At 56.7% G+C, this 18,780-nt stretch overlaps 1 protein-coding gene across 4 annotated transcripts in view; it reads left to right on the forward strand.

Annotated features, from left to right (window-relative positions):
* The window catches only part of SRBD1 (S1 RNA binding domain 1), a 49,630-nt gene that overhangs the window by 11,033 nt on the left and 19,817 nt on the right, over nucleotides 1–18,780 (forward strand). For 2 of the 4 annotated variants that reach the window (XM_078617025.1, XM_078617024.1), the window contains exons 3-13: nucleotides 6,862–7,309; nucleotides 7,750–7,992; nucleotides 8,632–8,798; nucleotides 10,267–10,384; nucleotides 10,830–10,968; nucleotides 11,467–11,563; nucleotides 14,526–14,709; nucleotides 15,740–15,843; nucleotides 17,290–17,400; nucleotides 17,712–17,869; nucleotides 18,037–18,130. In XM_078617025.1, coding sequence (XP_078473151.1) covers nucleotides 6,862–7,309; nucleotides 7,750–7,992; nucleotides 8,632–8,798; nucleotides 10,267–10,384; nucleotides 10,830–10,968; nucleotides 11,467–11,563; nucleotides 14,526–14,709; nucleotides 15,740–15,843; nucleotides 17,290–17,400; nucleotides 17,712–17,869; nucleotides 18,037–18,130 — 1,863 coding nt within the window. The remainder of the gene's footprint in view (nucleotides 1–6,861; nucleotides 7,310–7,749; nucleotides 7,993–8,631; nucleotides 8,799–10,266; nucleotides 10,385–10,829; nucleotides 10,969–11,466; nucleotides 11,564–14,525; nucleotides 14,710–15,739; nucleotides 15,844–17,289; nucleotides 17,401–17,711; nucleotides 17,870–18,036; nucleotides 18,131–18,780) is intronic. The other 2 variants (XM_078617027.1, XM_078617026.1) reach the window with 2 other exon arrangements.

Raw genomic sequence — 18,780 nt, forward strand, 5'->3', positions numbered from 1 at the left:
TAAGTTCGAGGAGACGAGGTCGGAGTTGAGGCACACTCTGTTTATTAACTCAGTGACAGGCACAATAGTTGAAGGGGTAACGGCCCCTTCACCCGTACTATGGGAAACCCACCCTAGTACTATGCCCTCTGTCCTGTTCCCCAGTCCTCCTCTACTGGGCTACGGGAGGCTGACTGATCTGGCCCTGGCAAGCACAGATCTCGGCACCAGCTAAGCCGGCCTTGCCCTGACAAGGGCAGAGGTCCGGGAGCTCTTGGGCCGCGCCGCTGGCTTACCCAGCTCGGCCCTGACAAGGGCAGCGAGACAGGGGAGTCCCAGGGCCTAATCTCCGAGTCTTCAATCTTCACTGGTCAGCTTCGTGTCGTACTGCCCCGAGCTTTCTGGCTCCCCGCCTTTTATAGGGATCCCCTCAGAGGGCTGGGGGCGTGGGGGATCACGGATGCGGACGTCGGTGCGACCACCCGTGTGTGTGAGTGCACACACCCCTGTGTTTCTCGTCCGCCGTTTCTCCCGTAATAACCCCTACATCACCCCCCCCTGTACAGCTCGCAGCCGTCCCGGCTGCAACAATTCCTCAACCCCCAAGAATAAGGATTAACCCCCGTCAACACGCGTGTGCCTCGTAACCGTAACAATAACAAGAACAAGTGTAACAACAACAACACAACAACAACAACAACAACCGACGGTCCCCTATACGTACCCACTTCCCCAAAATGCAACATATATACCGAACGTGGTTCCCCATCCCCATGCACCCAACAGGAAAAAAAACGCAGGTGAGTGAGCCCACCAGCAGCGGAACGCGCGTGGAAAGCACTTTACAATAACCGGCGCGTCTTGGCGCGTGTCCGTGCAGCGGGCCCGTCACAAGGGCCCGACCTGGTAGGGTCGGCGGCAGGTGGTGAATGTACAGGTGCGCGGCGCACCGGCATCCTGGACGAGCCAGCGTCGACCTCCGTTGAGGAGGCTGGCGGCAGAGAGGGCATCAGTCCTCGGACCCCTGAAGACGGAACAGTTAGCAGCGGATCAGAGGCAGACGGCGACCCCGCCCTCCCGGAGTCAGTGGACCCCCCACATGTTCGGCCATAGTCATGAGAGGAAGCATGTGGAGCAAAGAACGGCTTCAACCGTGAAGGGTGGACAAACCACCGACGTTTCCCCCATTTAATGCGAACACATTGCGGCCGCATAACCTGCACAATTTCCACGGGGCCCCTCCATGGCCTCAACAACTTCGACGAGGTGGCCAATGGCACCTGGGGGCAGTGCAGCCACGCTCTGTCACCCGGGTGCCATTCGTGCGTGTGTGACCGGCGCGATCGCAACTTTTCGTTTTGCTTCTGGCGCGAGGCAGAGTTTTGCATGGCCGCCTCCCGTGCCTCAGCCAACCGGAGGACGTTAAACTTAACATGGTCCGCCAACTTAGATTTAGCGTGCGGCGCGGTACATGTCAGCTGAGTCGCGACAGGCGGGTCAACTTCGCGGCCATACATTAAAAAAAACGGCGAGAATCCGGTCGCCGCGTGAGGAGCCATTCTGTATGCTGCTCGGACTCCAGGAATCTGAAGGTCCCAGTCGGTTTGGGACTCAGATACCTGGTGGGATAGCATGGACGTAAGAGTCCTATGCAGGCGTTCTACCATCCCATCCGTTTGTGGGTGGTAAGGCGAAGTACGAATTTTCTTCGTACCCAGAAGCTCACACACCTCGTGTAAAAGGGCACTAGTGAAATTCTTTCCCTGATCGGTTAACAACCGTTCCGGAGCGCCCTTGTCAAGGACATATCCGTGAACAAAAGCCTCTGCAACGGCCGCTGCTGACTGGTTGGCGAGGGGCCAAGCCATAGGCCATCGCGTGAAATACTCGACGCCAACCAGCAGGTACTTATTACCCCTCGGCGTGGAGGGAAACGGCCCCAAAATATCGAGGGCGACAAGCTCATTAACCCGGGTGACCGAAATAGACTGGAGTGGTGGGCAGGCTCCCCTCGCCGGCGGTTTGCGTTGGGCACACTGGGTACAAGATTGCAAGAGATCGTCCACATCCCTTGCCATGCCCGGCCAAAAGAAATTAAGCTGGAGCATGGCAAGGGTTTTGAGGGTGCCCAGGTGCAGGAGCCGCTCGTGAGCGGCCCATACAGCCCTACCCCTCAACGCGGAAGGCACCACCAGCCTGTGGCGGCGGATCGTACCGTCCCAATGCATGAGGAGGCCCTGGCACAACCCCCATGAGTCAACGCCCGACTTTCCCTGAGCGGATCCTTCCGCGCGACGCCCTAGCGCCAGGAGGGAAGCATCCTCCATTTGGAGGCGCCCCCACTCCGCACATGACAAGCCCAACAGGGAATCCTTCCCTCCCACCGCAATAGGGTCAACGTCCGAAGGGGCCTCAACAGCGGCCGCTAGGACCGGATTGTGGCCGTCGTTTGCCGATTTGCAACGCCCCGAGCCCAAGAAACAGGTGCAATCAGAAGCGACCTGCAGGCGTGACAGGGCATCGGCATTGGTGTGGCGAATCCCCTTACGGTAAGTTGTTTCGAAATCGAAATCCTGAATGATCTCCAGCCATCGGGACAACTGCCCCGATGGCTGGTGAATACGCAGGGCATACTGCAACGCCGCATGATCTGTACGGACGGTGAAATGCCGGCCGTACAGATATGGCCGGTACTGTTGGATAAAGAAAACAATAGCCAACAGTTCGCGGCGGGTGACGCAGTATCGCTGCTCGGCCGGAGACAATACTCTACTACCATAAGCCACAACGCGCTCCACGCCACCCACAATTTGTGACAGCACGCCTCCAATCCCGGTATTGCTCGCGTCCGTGTCGAGCACGAGGGGCATAGAAAAATCGGGGTAGCTTAATGGCGGGGCCCCCACCAGGGCGTCCCGAAGAGAGTTAAAAGCGGCCTCCTCCTCCGGCCCCCAATGAAATTTGACCCCTTTGGACGTTAAAGCATGTAATGGCTTAGCGATGGAAGCGAACTCCGCGACAAACCGGCGGTAATATGAAGCAAATCCGATGAAGCTTCTAACCTCCCCCACCGAGGTGGGAGTTGGCCAGGAGCTGACACAACGCGTTTTGGCGGGATCGGTTGAGATGCCTGACCGGCCGACGATGTGACCCAAATATTTTACAGATTCGCGCAGCAAATGGCACTTTTGTGGCTTGAATTTCAAATTAGCTGCGCGCATTTTGAGAAAGACGGCCCGAAGCCTATCAAGATGTTCCTCGAACGTCTTACTGAATACGATAACGTCGTCTAGGTAAATCAAACACACCTCCCATTGCAAGCCAGCGAGAACCAATTCCATCAGGCGCTGGAACGTCGCGGGAGCGGAGTGGAGCCCCATGGGTAACCGATTGAATTGGAAGAGGCCGTGCGGCGTTCTGAAAGCTGTTTTGGGCTTAGACTTGTCGTCCAAGGGAAGTTGCCAAAATCCTGAGAGTAAATCCAAAGTGGAGAAGAATCGCGATCCCGCGAGGGCATCCAGCGATTCGTCCATTGGAGGAAGCGGGTAAGCATCGGCCACCGAGATCTTATTTAACCGCCGGAAATCAACGCAGAACCTTAGGGACCCATCGTGCTTTTTAACCAACACTATGGGTGCACCCCAAGGGCTGGTCGAGGGAGAAATGATGTCAGAAGTCAACATGTCATCTACAGCCGATTTGACATGATCCTTTTCGGCGGGACTTAACCGAAAAGGATTTTGTCGGATAGGAGCGTTGTCACCGGTGTCAATATGGTGGCGCAGCAAATTGGTACATCCGATATCGTATTTATGTTTACTAAAGACGTCGGAAAATTCCCGCAAAAGGGTGCGCAATTTAGCACGTTGTGAGTCGGACAGGTCAGGTGACTCAGCACACAGCGCCTCGAGCCAACCCTCGTCAATGTCTGAGGGCAGCCGCGACTGAGAATCGGTGGCCACCTGGCCAATGATCGGCATCTCCGCAGGTACCGGGACTGCATGTGCGAACACGGTTCCCTGCGAAACCACCGCCGTCCGTGTTCCGACATTTAGGACCGCGATAAACGGGTCCGCATCCCCTTTAACAATAGTCTGGGCCGTCACCAAATCTGGGCCATTCACCCCGGCCCTAGACGGGCCCAGCATAATGCCCTCGTCTGAGACCCCTTTAGCGAATGGTCGACGCAACCGCAGGGGCACCAGCATCTGTGCCCCCGGGGGTACGCGCACCGTTTGAGCCACGAGCGCCTGTACCGTTGCACAGGCAGTATGCAAGGCAGGGGTGGAAGGCAGGAACGTTATACGTCGGCCCAATGGAAGCTCGATGCATTGCTGGTCAATCAAAATTTTCATGGGCAATTTGGCCAAAAAGTCTGTCCCCAACAGGCACGGAATTGCCAGCGAGGAGGAGACGAATACCGGGCCAGATAGTTTAATGTCCCCGATAGAAATTTGCGCTCGAATTTGGCCGATAATACCTAACGAGCCCCCGTTCGCAGCGTAAAACGGTATTTCGACAGAGAGCAATGGGCGACTCTGAACGGGCAGGATATTATAAATCAAATCCGAAATGATAGTCGCCGAAGCTCTCGTATCGACCAGTACCCGTACCTCCACCCCGTCAATATGCCCCGTGACAACGGACGACCCCGCCGACGCAGCTACAACCCGGTGAGCCAACTCGGACCATTGGCCCGGTTGGAGCGCCCTCCCCGACAAGCCGCGACCCGACGCACCAGCACCCAAACCCCGAGACTCGTGTGTCGGACCATGTGAGAGGGAAGTGGGTGTGCGTGCAGGCCGAACGTGTGGGGTGCCATGACTTGCCCGAGGATGTAGCGAAGGCTTGTGAAGAGGACCTTCCGCAGCCCCAGGTCTCGCTCCCTGCTGTCGAGGAGCCCGGCATCCCGACGCCACGTGTCCCCGGAGGCCACAATTGTAGCACGTGACGAGCGCTCCCGGAGACTTGGGCTGCTCTCGGTGGCTCGGTACGTCCCGAGCCGGTCGCTCGGTAGATCGCCATCCCGCAGAACGGTCCACGGCGAAGGCTCCCTCAGAGTCGGAAGTGTGTCTTGCAGCTGCTTTGTTAGCCTTCCTCCGCTGGGAAATGAGATTGGCATGAATGTGCCTTGCAGCCTGCAATGACGACATGTCCGCATCATCCTGTGCTAGGATGACGAAGTCCAAGTCGTCGGCCAGCAGCAAAATTTTCTCGGCCACCATCGCATCGATCCCTTCTTCGTCCATACGCGGGAAGGCCTCCTTCGCCAATGACAGCAGGGCCGTGCGATAAGCAAGTGGTGATTCCTTGTCGCCCTTCTGTCGCTCGTAGAAGAGCTGGCGACAATCAGAAGGCGGCCCATACACCGTGGCCAGCAGCTGCAGCGCCGACTGAAGCGTGGAGCGTGCCGACCTGGGTGCAGCAGTGAGGGTGCCCAGGGCGTCGCCATCCAGCATCGCCGGAAGAGCACACAGCGCCTCGTTGTCTGTCCACGCAGCCATTTCTTGGTGGGCGAGGAACCTGCGCTGGAACCCACCCCAATCGCCGCCGCTTGCTACGAACACCTGCAGGGCGGGCAGGCGTTGTTGAAATGTCGGCTCCGTCTCCGATCCTCTCGCAGCACTCGTACCGTCCCCATGGACAGTATGAGCAATGGCGGCCCCTACTGGAGGTCGCGCCGTCCGTGACGCGCTGGTTCCAGCTTGGTCGGTGCCGGCGTCCACTGGTGGTGACGTGGCAACCCCTGATAGGCAGCCACTGCGACCCGCCCCCGCCGATGACGTGGCGCCCGCTGGTTGGGCCCCGCCACCCGCGTGACGAGCTGGTGCCCCTCCCTCGGCCCCTACTGTCCCTGTGGCGGGAATTCCAAGCCTCCCGACCATCGCAGAGGCGGGAGTTTCTGGCGGGCGTTGCCCATCTTCCCGCCGCGTCGCTCCTCCCGGCCCCAGGCGAGTTATCCGCTCCAGCATGGCGGCCGCTGCATACAGGAGCTCCGCCAGTTGCGAGTGGGCCAACGCCAACTCGTCAGCCGACGTCCCGAGCCTCTCCGACGACCCCGCAGGTGTTGGAGCCGGCAGCGGTTGTGCAGGTACGCCGGCGGCGACGTCTTGCACCGCCTCTCCCTCGTCGTCATCCTCTCCTGGGTCTTGGGCACGAGTCGTCCGTCTCGTATCCATGCTTGGACCACTTCTGACGCCAGATGTAGTAAGTTCGAGGAGACGAGGTCGGAGTTGAAGCACACTCTGTTTATTAACTCAGTGACAGGCACAATAGTTGAAGGGGTAACGGCCCCTTCACCCGTACTATGGGAAACCCACCCTAGTACTATGCCCTCTGTCCTGTTCCCCAGTCCTCCTCTACTGGGCTACGGGAGGCTGACTGATCTGGCCCTGGCAAGCACAGATCTCGGCACCAGCTAAGCCGGCCTTGCCCTGACAAGGGCAGAGGTCCGGGAGCTCTTGGGCCGCGCCGCTGGCTTACCCAGCTCGGCCCTGACAAGGGCAGCGAGACAGGGGAGTCCCAGGGCCTAATCTCCGAGTCTTCAATCTTCACTGGTCAGCTTCGTGTCGTACTGCCCCGAGCTTTCTGTCTCCCCGCCTTTTATAGGGATCCCCTCAGAGGGCTGGGGGCGTGGGGGATCACGGATGCGGACGTCGGTGCGACCACCCGTGTGTGTGAGTGCACACACCCCTATGTTTCTCGTCCGCCGTTTCTCCCGTAATAACCCCTACACAGACACAAAGACACACACACACACACATCCACACACACACACGTATGGGCACATGGGTTCCATGCCGAGTTGCAGTTTCACTTTTACAACTCCCCGTTCAGCATCACCCTCCGCCCTCTCGTGCCTCTGACCGTTTTTGCTCCCAGTAGGTCCAAGACGCCCGGCGGCACCAAGAGGCGGCTCCACACCGACTCGGGGAGCGACGACACCGAGACCCCAGCCAAGAGGGCCAAAAGACCGGCGGCCCTCAGGGCTCCCAGAGTCCCTAAGGCCCCCAAAGAACCCAAGGCCCCCAGGGCTCCGAGAGTCCCTAAGGCCCCCAAGGCCCCCAGGGCTCCCAGAGTCCCTAAGGCCCCCAAGGAACCCAAGGCTCCGAGAGTCCCTAAGGCCCCCAAGGAACCCAAGGCCCCCAGGGCTCCCAGAGTCCCTAAGGCCCCCAAGGAACCCAAGGCCCCCAAGGTCCCAAAGGCAACGAAGGCCCGAGAGAAGCCTGAGCCCCTTTCGCCAAGGAAGCTCGTGGCAGTGAAGGAGGAGCCACCGTGGTCTCCTGGGAGGGGTGCTCTCGCTGGGATCGCCATCGGGGACGCAGGGCAGGTGAGGGAGGGTGTGGGGAGCGCCGCTCGCTTGCTCACACTAATACACTCGCTCACCACTCGCTCGCTTACTCAGTAACACACTCGCTCACCACTCGCTCGCTCACACTAATACACTCGCTCACCACTTGCGCGCTCACCACTCGCTCGCTCACTCAGTAACACACTCGCTCACCCAGTAATACACTGGCTCACCACGCACTCGCTCACCACTCGCTCGCTCACTCACCGTGGATGTTTCTCCTGTTCCAGCATTGAACTTGGTCATATGGCCGTAACCTGACTTAACCAAAACACACCTCAAGCCAACACTAACCCAGTCTAACTCGGTCTAACCCCTAACCCCGACCCAAATCCTCAACCTAGCCGTGACGCTCACCCCCCCTCCTCCACCCACCGTGTTGTCTAATGCTGTGCATATGACTCCCCCCTCACCCCCAGGCTCTGGCGATCAAACCAGACCCTCACACCAGCACGAACTGGGAGCCACACACGGGCTCTGCCACGGGGCCCCACGTGAAGGGGGAGCCACACTCGGGCTCTGCCACGGGGCCCCACGTGAAGGGGGAGCCACACACGGGCTCTGCCACTGGGCCCCACGTGAAGGGGGAGCCACACACGGGCTCTGCCACTGGGCCCCACGTGAAGGGGGAGCCGGTGGCTGTGAGCTGGACGGTCGCTCAGGTGAGAATGAGCAGTGGCGCTCAGACCGTTCCCACCCTTCTCCCCTCCTCGTCAGCGCAAAAGAGTCGGCCAAACACCCCGTAGAGCTCCCTCAATTGGAGGCTCTGCCGCCGGCAATTGCGCGGGCATGCAGTTATTGGCGCGTGCCAACTGGCACGTTCGATCGCCAACATTCCATCGCATTCTGTACCGGTTTTGACTTTCGGAAACCGGTTAATGGTTTCTGAGAACGGTTACCGGTTAACAACCCAATTGCACTGACCACTTTTTTTCTCTCGGGTTATTAGAATGCAGCCACTCTGCTCGCTGTGATATTCACGATTGCATACGATTAGTAATGGACTCAATGTTTGACCATTGGCCCAGACAAATTATAATAACTCTTGACTTAAAGCTTTGTGACTGCAGGAATTAATATTGTTTGGGCCTTTTGGTAAAGTCACGCAGATAGGTTCAAAATAGGCTGACGGGTTCCCTTGCTCCCCCTCGCTGGCTCAGGCGGTGGTGAGGCTGACGGGTTCTCTTGCTCACGCTCGCTGGCACAGGCGGTGGAGGGGCTGACGGGTTCTCTTGCTCACACTCACTGGCACAGGCAGTGGTGAGGCTGACGGGTTCTCTTGCTCACCCTCGCTGGCACAGACGGTGGCGAGGCAGTTGGTCCTGTCGGAGGGCGTGGTACAGCAGGTGGTGCGGCTGTTGGACGAGGAGTTCACGATCCCCTTCATCGCACGCTACCGCCGTGAGCTCACAAACGACATGGACGCCGACATGCTGAGGCAGGTGGAGGAGAGCGTCCACCAGCTGCGGTAATTAAACATCGTCGCACACCTCCTCCTCCTCCTCCTGCTGGCTTTGACGATGTCCCTACTCCTCCTCGAAGGGCTGTACGTCTATGTACTGTGTAGGTGTCCTGTGTGTACGTGTACTGTGTGTGTACTGTGTGTGTGTACTGTGTAGGTGTTGTATGTGTATTGTGTGTATGTGCAGTATGTACTGTATGTGTGTGTACTGAGTATGTGTAGTGAGTGTGTGTACTGAGTGTGTACTGTGTGTGTGTGTGTACTGTTTGTGTGTGCTGTGTGTGTACGGTGTGTGTGTATACGCTGTGTGTACTGTGTGTATACGCTGTGTGTACTGTGTGTGTATACGCTGTGTGTACTGTGTGTGTATACGCTGTGTGTACTGTGTGTGTATATTATGTGTGTGTATATTATGTGTGTATACTATGTGTGTACTGTGTGTGTGTATATTATGTGTGTGTAATGCGAGCGTAAGCGAGGTTTCGCCGCTCAGCTCTGGGCCAATCGGACGGCCCGGAGTATTGGGGGCGGGGCCCAGTAAGGTGGGCATATGGGGAGGTCCGCCGCCCACCTCCAGTCCAATCGGATGCCCGGATGATCAGGGGCGGAGCCTAGGGGCGGAGCCGGGGGGCGCTAAGTGAAGGGCGTGATCTGGAAGGTTCGGAAAGGGCGTGGTGGAAGGCAGAGGTGGGACAAAGTCATTGTTATGCAAGTCCAAGTCGAGTCGCAAGTCATCAAATTCATGACTCGAGTCTGACTCGAGTCCAAGTCACATGACTCGAGTCCACATCTCATAGGTGGGACAAAGTCATTGTTATGCAAGTCCAAGTCGAGTCGCAAGTCATCAAATTCATGACTCGAGTCTGACTCGAGTCCAAGTCACATGACTCGAGTCCACACCTCTGGTGGAAGGTGGAGACGGGATGACGAGAGAGGGGAATATAAGGGGGATCCGGAAGAGGCTCGGGGCAGTTGGCATAGACTCGAAGTGGGACCGCGTCGAGCCGTGGGAGGTCTCCGGCACCATCGGCCACGTGGCTGGAGACGACTCCCAAGCACACCGTCAGCCAGCGCTGTGCGGGAGGAGAGGGGAGTGCAACTGACGGGAAGAGCGCGCGGGGCGCGCCAGTGGAACAGCCGCTCCACGGTCAGGACCGGCGGAGTGTGAGCGGCATAACAAGAATAAAGACAGAGACGGAGACCAAGCTGTGTGTCGTCAACGTCATTTATTACATGTGTATACTATGTGTGTACTGTGTGTGTGTGTTTGTACTGTGTGTGTGTGTACTGTGTGTGTATAGTATGTGTGTATACTGTGTGTGTACTGTATGTGTACTGTGTGTGTGTACTGTGTGTGTATAGTATGTGTGTGTACTGTGCGTGTACTGTGTGTGTGTACTGTGGGTGTGTACTGTGTGTGTATAGTATGTGTGTGTACTGTGTGTGTACTGTGTGTGTGTACTGTGTGCTGCAGGTCTGTGCAGAAGAAGGTGGAGAGCGCCGTGGCGACCCTGCAGAAGGAGGATCAGCTGACTCCTCGGCTGCAGCAGGCGCTGCAGGAATGTCGCTGTGTGCAGGAGTTAGAGATCCTTGTGAGACTCACACGCAGTACACTACACACGCAGTATACAGTACACATGCAGTACATAGTATATACTCAGTATGCAGTACATAGTACACATGCAGTCCACAGTACACGGTACAAACGCAGTATGCAGTACACATGCAATACACATTACACACGCAGTACACACCATACACAGTACACACACTGTGTGTGTATGCATGCGTGCGTGTGTGTACGTGTGTGTGTAGGTGTATGCGTGCGTGCGCGTGTGTACGTGAGTGCGTGTGCGCGCGTGTGTGACGATTATCCGAATCGGTACTGGATCTCCCTTAGGTCGACTCGGCCTCAAATGAGTCCCTGGTGCGGTGTGTAAAAAGGCGGCTGGTCGTGGTGCTGGCCACTCGCTAACAGCACTTGCCCCAACAGTCTGTTGAGGCTACGCTGAGGATCTTTGTCTTTTTTGTTTGCAGGTGGCGCCGTTCAAGACGAGCAGCAGGCAGAGCAAGGCTGAGCGGGCGCGGCGTCTCGGCCTGGAGGCGGCGGCGCAGACGGTGCTCACGGCGCCCCACACACTCAACATGGTGGCACTGGTGCGGCCCGCAGAGCCGGGTACAACCACCACCACTGCCATCACAGAGGAGGGGACCCTTTGTGTCCCCGTGTCTCCGTGTCTTCGTGTCTCCGTGTCTTTATGTCTCCATGTCTTCGTGTCTCCGTGTCTTCGTGTCTCCGTGTCTTCGTGTCTCCGTGTCTTCGTGTCTCCGTGTCTTTATGTCTCCGTGTCTTCGTGTCTCCGTGTCTTCGTGTCTTCATGTCTCCGCGTCTTCATGTCTCCGTGTCTCTGTAACTCCCCGTGTCTCCGTGTCTTCGTGTTTCCGTGTCTTCGTGTGTCCGTGTCTCAGTGTCTCCGTGTCTTCGTGTCTCCGCGTCTTCATGTCTCCGTGTCTCTGTAACTCCCCGTGTCTCCGTGTCCCCGTAACTCCTCGCGTCTTCGTGTCTTCATGTCTCCGCGTCTTCATGTCTCCGTGTCTCTGTAACTCCCCGTGTCTCCGTGTCTTCATGTCTCCGTAACTCCCCACGTCTCCGTGTCCCCATTTTCCGCCCCAGGCTTGTCGACTCTGGCCGAGGTGGAGGCCGGCGTGCAGCACATCCTGGCCGACATCATCGCCAAGGACAGGGCCACCATGGACATGGCTCGCAAAATGTGAGGTCACCCGGAGGTCGCGAACCGTCCCCCTCTCCACCACGAGGGTCAGCCGGGCCGCTCAGAGGTCGAGACCCGGAGCCCCAACCACAGAGGCCCATAGACTCACACAGAGACCCGTAGACTCACATAGAGACCCATAGACTCACACAGAGACACACAGACTCACATAGAGACACAGAGACCCACAGACTCACACAGAGACCCACAGACTCACACAGAGACCCACAGACTCACACAGAGACACACAGACTCACACAGAGACCCACATACACACAGACAGACTCACACAGAGACGCGTAGACTCACATAGAGACCCACAGACTCAGACAGAGTCACACAGACTCACATAGAGTCCCACAGACTCACACAGAGACCCACCAACTCACACAGAGTGAACTGTGATCAAACGGGGTTCTCACGATAGTGAGCTGATTGTCTCAGCCTCACAGACAACCAATCGCAGTCAATTTGGTTCCAGCTCTGGGAATCGATGGGCACACGACGAATCGGAATCAGGATATTTATTTGCACTGGAGGAATCTGACGAGCTGTGAGGCTCTTTTTTCATCGATGTCCAGGATGGGCAGGTCAGAACATAACAACAAACAATCTAAAAACACAATAGGAGTGCAGAGTATAGGAAAGGTAAACAAATCACTTTAAAATATATACAAATACAACGAAGCTATTTTATTTTACCAAGTAAGGCCCACCGCGCTGTTAGCTTATTTTCAGACGCTACCTGGCCATCACAAATGATAATTTAACCATGTGGCTTATTACGTGGAGTTGTATAGCAGCCAAATAGTTTAAATAATCTTAAACGCGTGATGTTGAATCTACATGGGGAGAGAAAACCCGGACCTGGAGAAAAGAAGTCCATGGGGAGAGAGAGAGACATACAGCAGGCGTCAGGGTCGGGATCGATCCCACAACCTCCTCCATACCAGGCGAGGTAGTTAACGTGGTGCCCCTTAAATCAATTAAGTGTATAAGTTCTAATGGCATCAATTTCAAAGCTGGGGAGAGGACAGTAAAACGACAGCAAAAACAGTCCCAGACCACACCAAGACAACGAAAGTAGTCCCTCAATACAAATCCAAATTAATAACCTAAAGAACAGTTGTACATTTTTATTCTTGAAAATGTGTATTACGAGTCACATGGTGCTAAAACCGAACAAAAACTGTATGTGCTTCGGTGAATCCGAAATCCACTCCACCGCCTCTCCAGTCAGTACAGGAGTGTGATTGACATCGATTGCCGTGACTGCTGTCATCCACATCGTGGGCCGAGAGTCTGCTGCTGGGCGGAGCCAGGAAAGTGTCACTATCACCACTGAGCACGCGCATCGATGGTTGCTTGAACGTCCGCATTCCTTCCAAATCGAAAGCGTAACAATCGTAATCATTAGCTGTGATTCGTTTCAAAATGGTTATGTTTTTGGATGAATCGCGATGTTGAATTCTCCACGGCCATCCTCCCCGTCATTAGCGCGGATAATCGAGAGTCTGCCGGAGTTTAGTTCACTTGTGACCCCACCCCCGCGACCTCTGCGGCTTCCTGCGACCAGGACTGGATTATCCAACAGGGCACAGTAGGCACTGTGCCCTAGGGCCTACGGAAAAACATGTTTTTATTTGTATGATAAAATTAACGACATCCCTTTAAAGCTGCCTCATCCAATATTATAATCATAGTAACAGGAGGATTTATCCACAAATCTGGCTGTCGCCTGATGATGCTAGTTGTAATTATTGTAGTAACGTCGTACTCAGATTGTAAATGTTGTGGATTTTCTCTCCAACACACCGGTGTGCTGTACGAGTAGCGAATTGGCACATTTTGTTTACGTGACAAACCTACTAATTGGCTGTGTCGGGTGGTGGCAGGTTTAACGACACGCAATCTAACCCAAAAAAACTATATTATGGATAACTCTTTGGTTCTTTCGGTAAAGTCACGTATAAAGATAAAATAATAAATTAAATACTAGCATACGACGTTTCGATTGCAACACAAGCAATCATCATCAGGTATACATGAAATAGAAACACAAATCTAGTATACTTAGAAATGTAATGTAATACAACAGAGAGTCGGATAACATAACAGTCAACACCCTAGCTGGTTGATTACGTTCTTCCTGAGAATGCTAAATTTGAGAGAGAGATAAAACACAGAACCAGAGACATATAGACAGACATATAAGCAGACAGATATCACAGAGATACATAGAGAGAGACAAAGATAGGCACACAGAGAAACCACGCCTCTGTGTCGAGGCCTTAAATAGAGAGAGGGGGGCGGGGGCGGAGAGAGAGGGAGGGGTTACAGAAATTAGCATGTCAATGAGTGGCACGGTGAGTGGCAAGGTGCAAAAGATTACGTTACATTTCTAAGTATACTAGATTTGTGTTTCTATTTCATTTATACCTGATGATGATTGCTTGTGTTGCAATCGAAACGTCGTATGCTAGTATTTAATTTATTATTTTATCTTTATATGTGACTTTACCGAAAGAACCAAAGAGAAATTCCTGCAGTCACGAAAGCTCCAAATTAAGTATATATTATGGATAGTTGAAGACGTTTTCGCTTTCTATATTTTTAGGGCTCACCTTGGATTTTTTTTTCTCTCTCAATAATTTCAAGTAAAATCCGCTTACCCGTGGCAGACTGCGGCGGCTCCTGTCGAAGACTCGCTTGCAGGACCAAGTAGCGAACGCGTCAGCGGTGACGACATCTTGTCCAGCGGCTGTACCAAGTACCGCAGGGAAGAAGCGAAGTGACTGCGGCAGTAGTCGTGACATGGGGCAGCAGCAGTGGTAGCTGGAGAGAGCACAGGATTGTCTAGGGCCTACAAGAACCTTAATCCGGCCCTGCCTGAAGGCCTACGAAACAGGAGTGCCTAGGGCCTACAAGAACCTGAATCCGGTCCTGCCCGCGACCCCCACAGGTGCGAGAATTCCATGGTGATGATCGAATCGTCACTACACAAGGGCAAGGAGGGGGCCAGGGAGGGGGGCCTTTCTGCGCATAGCCTCCACGGGAAGGCCCCCCACGGCAAGGGCCAGGACATCAACAATTTTTCAAAATACTTCAGCTTCCAGAAGCCCATCACCAGGGTGGAGAACTACGAGGTGAGTGTGTGTGAGTGAGTGAGGGAGGAGTGTGAGTGAGTGTTGCGCTCGTGTGTGCGTGTGCTCATGTGTGTGAGCACGAGTGTTCGCGCCTGTGTGTGCTCGTGTGTGAGCGTGAGTGGGCTCGTGTGTGTGGCATTATCTTTTCATTGGTTGCGTAACGCTGTGTGGAAGCTACCTGGTCTGTCACTCCGCACGAAGCTTCAGGTCTTCTCGGCCACAGTCATTCCCTCCCTTCTCTACGCTTGCGAAACGTGGACCCCCTCTAATGGAACATCTTCGCCGGTTAGAAACATTTAGGCTGGCCTGCCTACGATCCATCCTGGGTTTAACCAGGCTGGATTGTGCGAGGAGCTTACAAATCCTCGAAAGATCTGGACAAAGTCCCATCGGTGAGCTCCTCCGGCAGGCAAGGCTGCGTTGGCTGGGTCATGTAGCCCGTATGCCCAGCCACCGCATGCCCAAACAGCTTTTGTTCGGCCGGATTGAGGGGGCTAAACGGCCGCGGCACGGGCTGGAGAAGAGATGGAGCGATGTGATACAGGAGGATGTGGAGCTGAGTGGACTTGCCGATGATTGGTATCGGCCTCTGTGGAGGAGGCTCGTGAAGGACGCTACTGGGCAGTTGGAGGCTGTCGCCCTCCAACAACAACGGAGGGCAGAGGAGCGACGCTCACAACAATGAGCGGAGCGCTGGGTGGCTAAAGCACAGCAAGTTCGCACAGTAGGGGGCACAGGTGGTGCATCAGCCAGTCATCTCAGTCAGTCGACCCGTGGCACCTGGGTCTGCCCCGTGACCTGCCAGCGGGGCATTTGACACTTCACGTGGCCTCAACGTGCACATAGCCTGGCACAAGCGTCGTGGTGACATCACCGCCACTTAGTGGCGAATGGTGGTTGTTGTTGAGTGTGCGTGCTTGTGAGTGAATGTGCGTGCATGTGTGCGAGTGTGCGCGTCCCCCGGGTGTCAGGCGGGAACCCAGAGCGGCCGCTGAGCGTTTTAATCGACGATTGATCTCTGTCGTTGCAGGTGTTGGCGCTGAATCGGGGAGAGAATTTGAAAATCCTGACGGTGAAGATCAACATCCCCGTGCAAGTCAAGACCAACTTTCACAGCTGGTGTCTCTACCAGAGGTCAGGGCCCCACTGAACAAAGACAAAGACCCCCCTGTAGCCTTGACAGACTGTTGGGGCAAGTGCTGTTAGTGAGCAGCACCTACAAAGGCGGCACGCCACACGAGGGGGTGGGTGGCCAGCACCACCTCCGTCCGCCTTTGTCTCCCCAGTGGCGATGTTTACACAATGCTGCACCGGGTACTTGTTTGGGGCTGAGTCGACCTAGGGGAGGAGGCCCAGGCCAACAGCAGTGACGATTCGGATAATCGTCACTCGTGTTGGCCATGAGAGGGAATCGAACTTTGGTCACCGGGTTCATAGCGCAGCGCCCATCACTACGTCCACCATCGCCGAGTCTCAAGACTCGCTCACAGGAGGGTCCTGCCAGCTTCGCACAGCAGTAGCAGGGCCGATGTTGCTGCTGTGTGTATTTAATTTGGCAAATGTTGATGCCATATAGCAGGAAGAAGAGAGGGAGCACGAGAGAGAGGGGGGATCAGATCGGGAGCAGCAGAGAGCATGAGAGAGAGGGAACAGAGAGAGAGAGGGGACAGAGGGAACAGGGAACAGAGAGAGAAAGGGGTAAGTCTGGAGACGTTCACGTTGCGGTTCGCTCGCCGGCACGGGTCTTGCCCCTGAGTGAGGTGGTGGCTACACTGGGCCCCTGAGTGAGATCGAGGCCCCTGAGTGAGGTGGTGGTGGCTATATTGGGCCCCTGAGTGAGGTGGTGGTGGCTACATTGGGCCCCTGAGTGAGGTGGTGGTGGCTACATTGGGCCCCTGAGTAAGGTGGTGGTGGCTACACTGGGCCCCTGAGTGAGGTGGTGGTGGCTACATTGGGCCCCTGAGTGAGGTGGTGGTGGCTACACTGGGCCCCTGAGTGAGGTGGTGGTGGCTACATTGGGCCCCTGAGTGAGGTGGTGGTGGCTACACTGGGCCCCTGAGTGAGGTGGTGGTGGCTACATTGGGCCCCTGAGTGAGGTGGTGGTGGCTACACTGGGCCCCTGAGTGAGGTGGTGGTGGCTACATTGGGCCCCTGAGTGAGGTGGTGGTGGCTACACTGGGCCCCTGAGTGAGGTGGTGGTGGCTACATTGGGCCCCTGAGTGAGGTGGTGGTGGCTACACTGGGCCCCTGAGTGAGGTGGTGGTGGCTACATTGGGCCCCTGAGTGAGGTGGTGGTGGCTACACTGGGCCCCTGAGTGAGGTGGTGGTGGCTACACTGGGCCCCTGAGTGAGGTGGTGGTGGCTGAATTGGGCGCCTGAGTGAGGTGGTGGTGGCTACATTGGGCCCCTGAGTGAGGTGGTGGCTGCACTGGGCCTCTGAGTGAGGTGGTGGTGGCTGAATTGGGCGCCTGAGTGAGGTGGTGGTGGCTACATTGGGCCCCTGAGTGAGGTGGTGGCTGCACTGGGCCCCTGAGTGAGGTGGTGGTGGCTACACTGGGCCCCTGTGTCTGCTGCTCGTAGGTGGCGTCTGCAGGTACCCTTCGTGCCGCCTTATGTGCAGCAGCTGCTCACCAACTCCGTGGAGGACTCCCTGAAGCGCCTCATTATCCCGCTGCTCACGCGCCACTACCGGTGAGCGCACACGCCCCCCACACGTGTCCCCCCACGTGTCCCCCCACACCCCCCCCCCACACGCCCCCCCACACGCCCCCCCCACACGCTCCCCACACGCCCCCCACACGCCCCCCCACACGCCCCCCCCACGTGTCCCCCCCACACGCCCCCCACGCGTCCCCTCACACGTGCCCCCCCCACGCGTCCCCCCACGCGTCCCCCCATGACCCCCCACACCCCCCCCACCCCATGTGTACCCCCGTGACCCCCTCCGCCCCGTGACCCCCCCTGTGTCCCTCCGCCCCTCCCACCGCCGCGTGCGGTGTCAGCGCGAGTCTCACGCGCCGTGCGGAGCTCGCCTCCATCTCGCTCTTCGCTAAGAACCTGCGCAAGCTGCTGCTGGTGCCGCCGGTGCGCGGTCGCTCCGTGCTCGGAATCGACCCGGGGTTCCGGCACGGGTGCAAGCTGGCGCTCACCTCCCCCACGGGTGAGGCTCACCGCACGCTCCCCACCGCGTGTTCGCCACCGCACGCTCGCCACCGCACGCTGGCGCTCACCTCGCCCGCGGGTGAGGCTCCCCCCCGCTCGCCACACCGATGGTGGTGAGTGTGGTGGATGTGAGGATGTGGTGGTGAGCGTGGTGGTGGTGCTGAGGGTGTGCAGGCCAGGTGGTGGCAACCGACGTGATCTTCTTGAACAACACAAAATGCAGCCAGGCCACCGTGAGGAACCTCCTGCTGCAGCACCGGTGAGACTGGGGACTCGGAGAGTTGAGACTCGGAGAGTTGGGACTCGGAGAGTTGAGACTCGGGGATTTGGGACTCGGGGATTTGGGACTCGGAGAGTTGAGACTCGGAGAGTTGAGACTCGAAGAGTTGAGACTCGGAGAGTTGAGACTCGGGGATTTGAGACTCGGGGATTTGGGACTCGCGGATTTGGGACTCGGAGAGTTGAGACTCAGAGAGTTGAGACTCGGAGAGTTGAGACTCGGGGATTTGAGACTCGGGGATTTGGGACTCAGAGAGTTGAGACTCGGAGAGTTGAGACTCGGAGAGTTGAGACTCGGAGAGTTGAGACTCGGGGATTTGAGACTCGGGGATTTGGGACTCGGAGAGTTGAGACTCGGAGAGTTGAGACTCGGAGAGTTGAGACTCGGAGAGTTGAGACTCGGAGAGTTGAGACTCGGGGATTTGGGACTCGGGGATTTGGGACTCGGAGAGTTGAGACTCGGAGAGTTGAGACTCGGAGAGTTGAGACTCGGGGATTTGGGACTCGGGGATTTGAGACTCGGAGAGTTGAGACTCGGGGATTTGGGACTCGGGGATTTGGGACTCGGTGATTCAGGACTCACAGACCGGGGACTCGGAAACTCGTTGACTTGAGAGTCGGGGAGTTGGG

This window comes from Lampetra planeri, chromosome 52, assembly GCF_965212315.1.
Source record: "Lampetra planeri chromosome 52, kcLamPlan1.2.h2, whole genome shotgun sequence".
Lineage (NCBI taxonomy): Eukaryota > Metazoa > Chordata > Hyperoartia > Petromyzontiformes > Petromyzontidae > Lampetra > Lampetra planeri.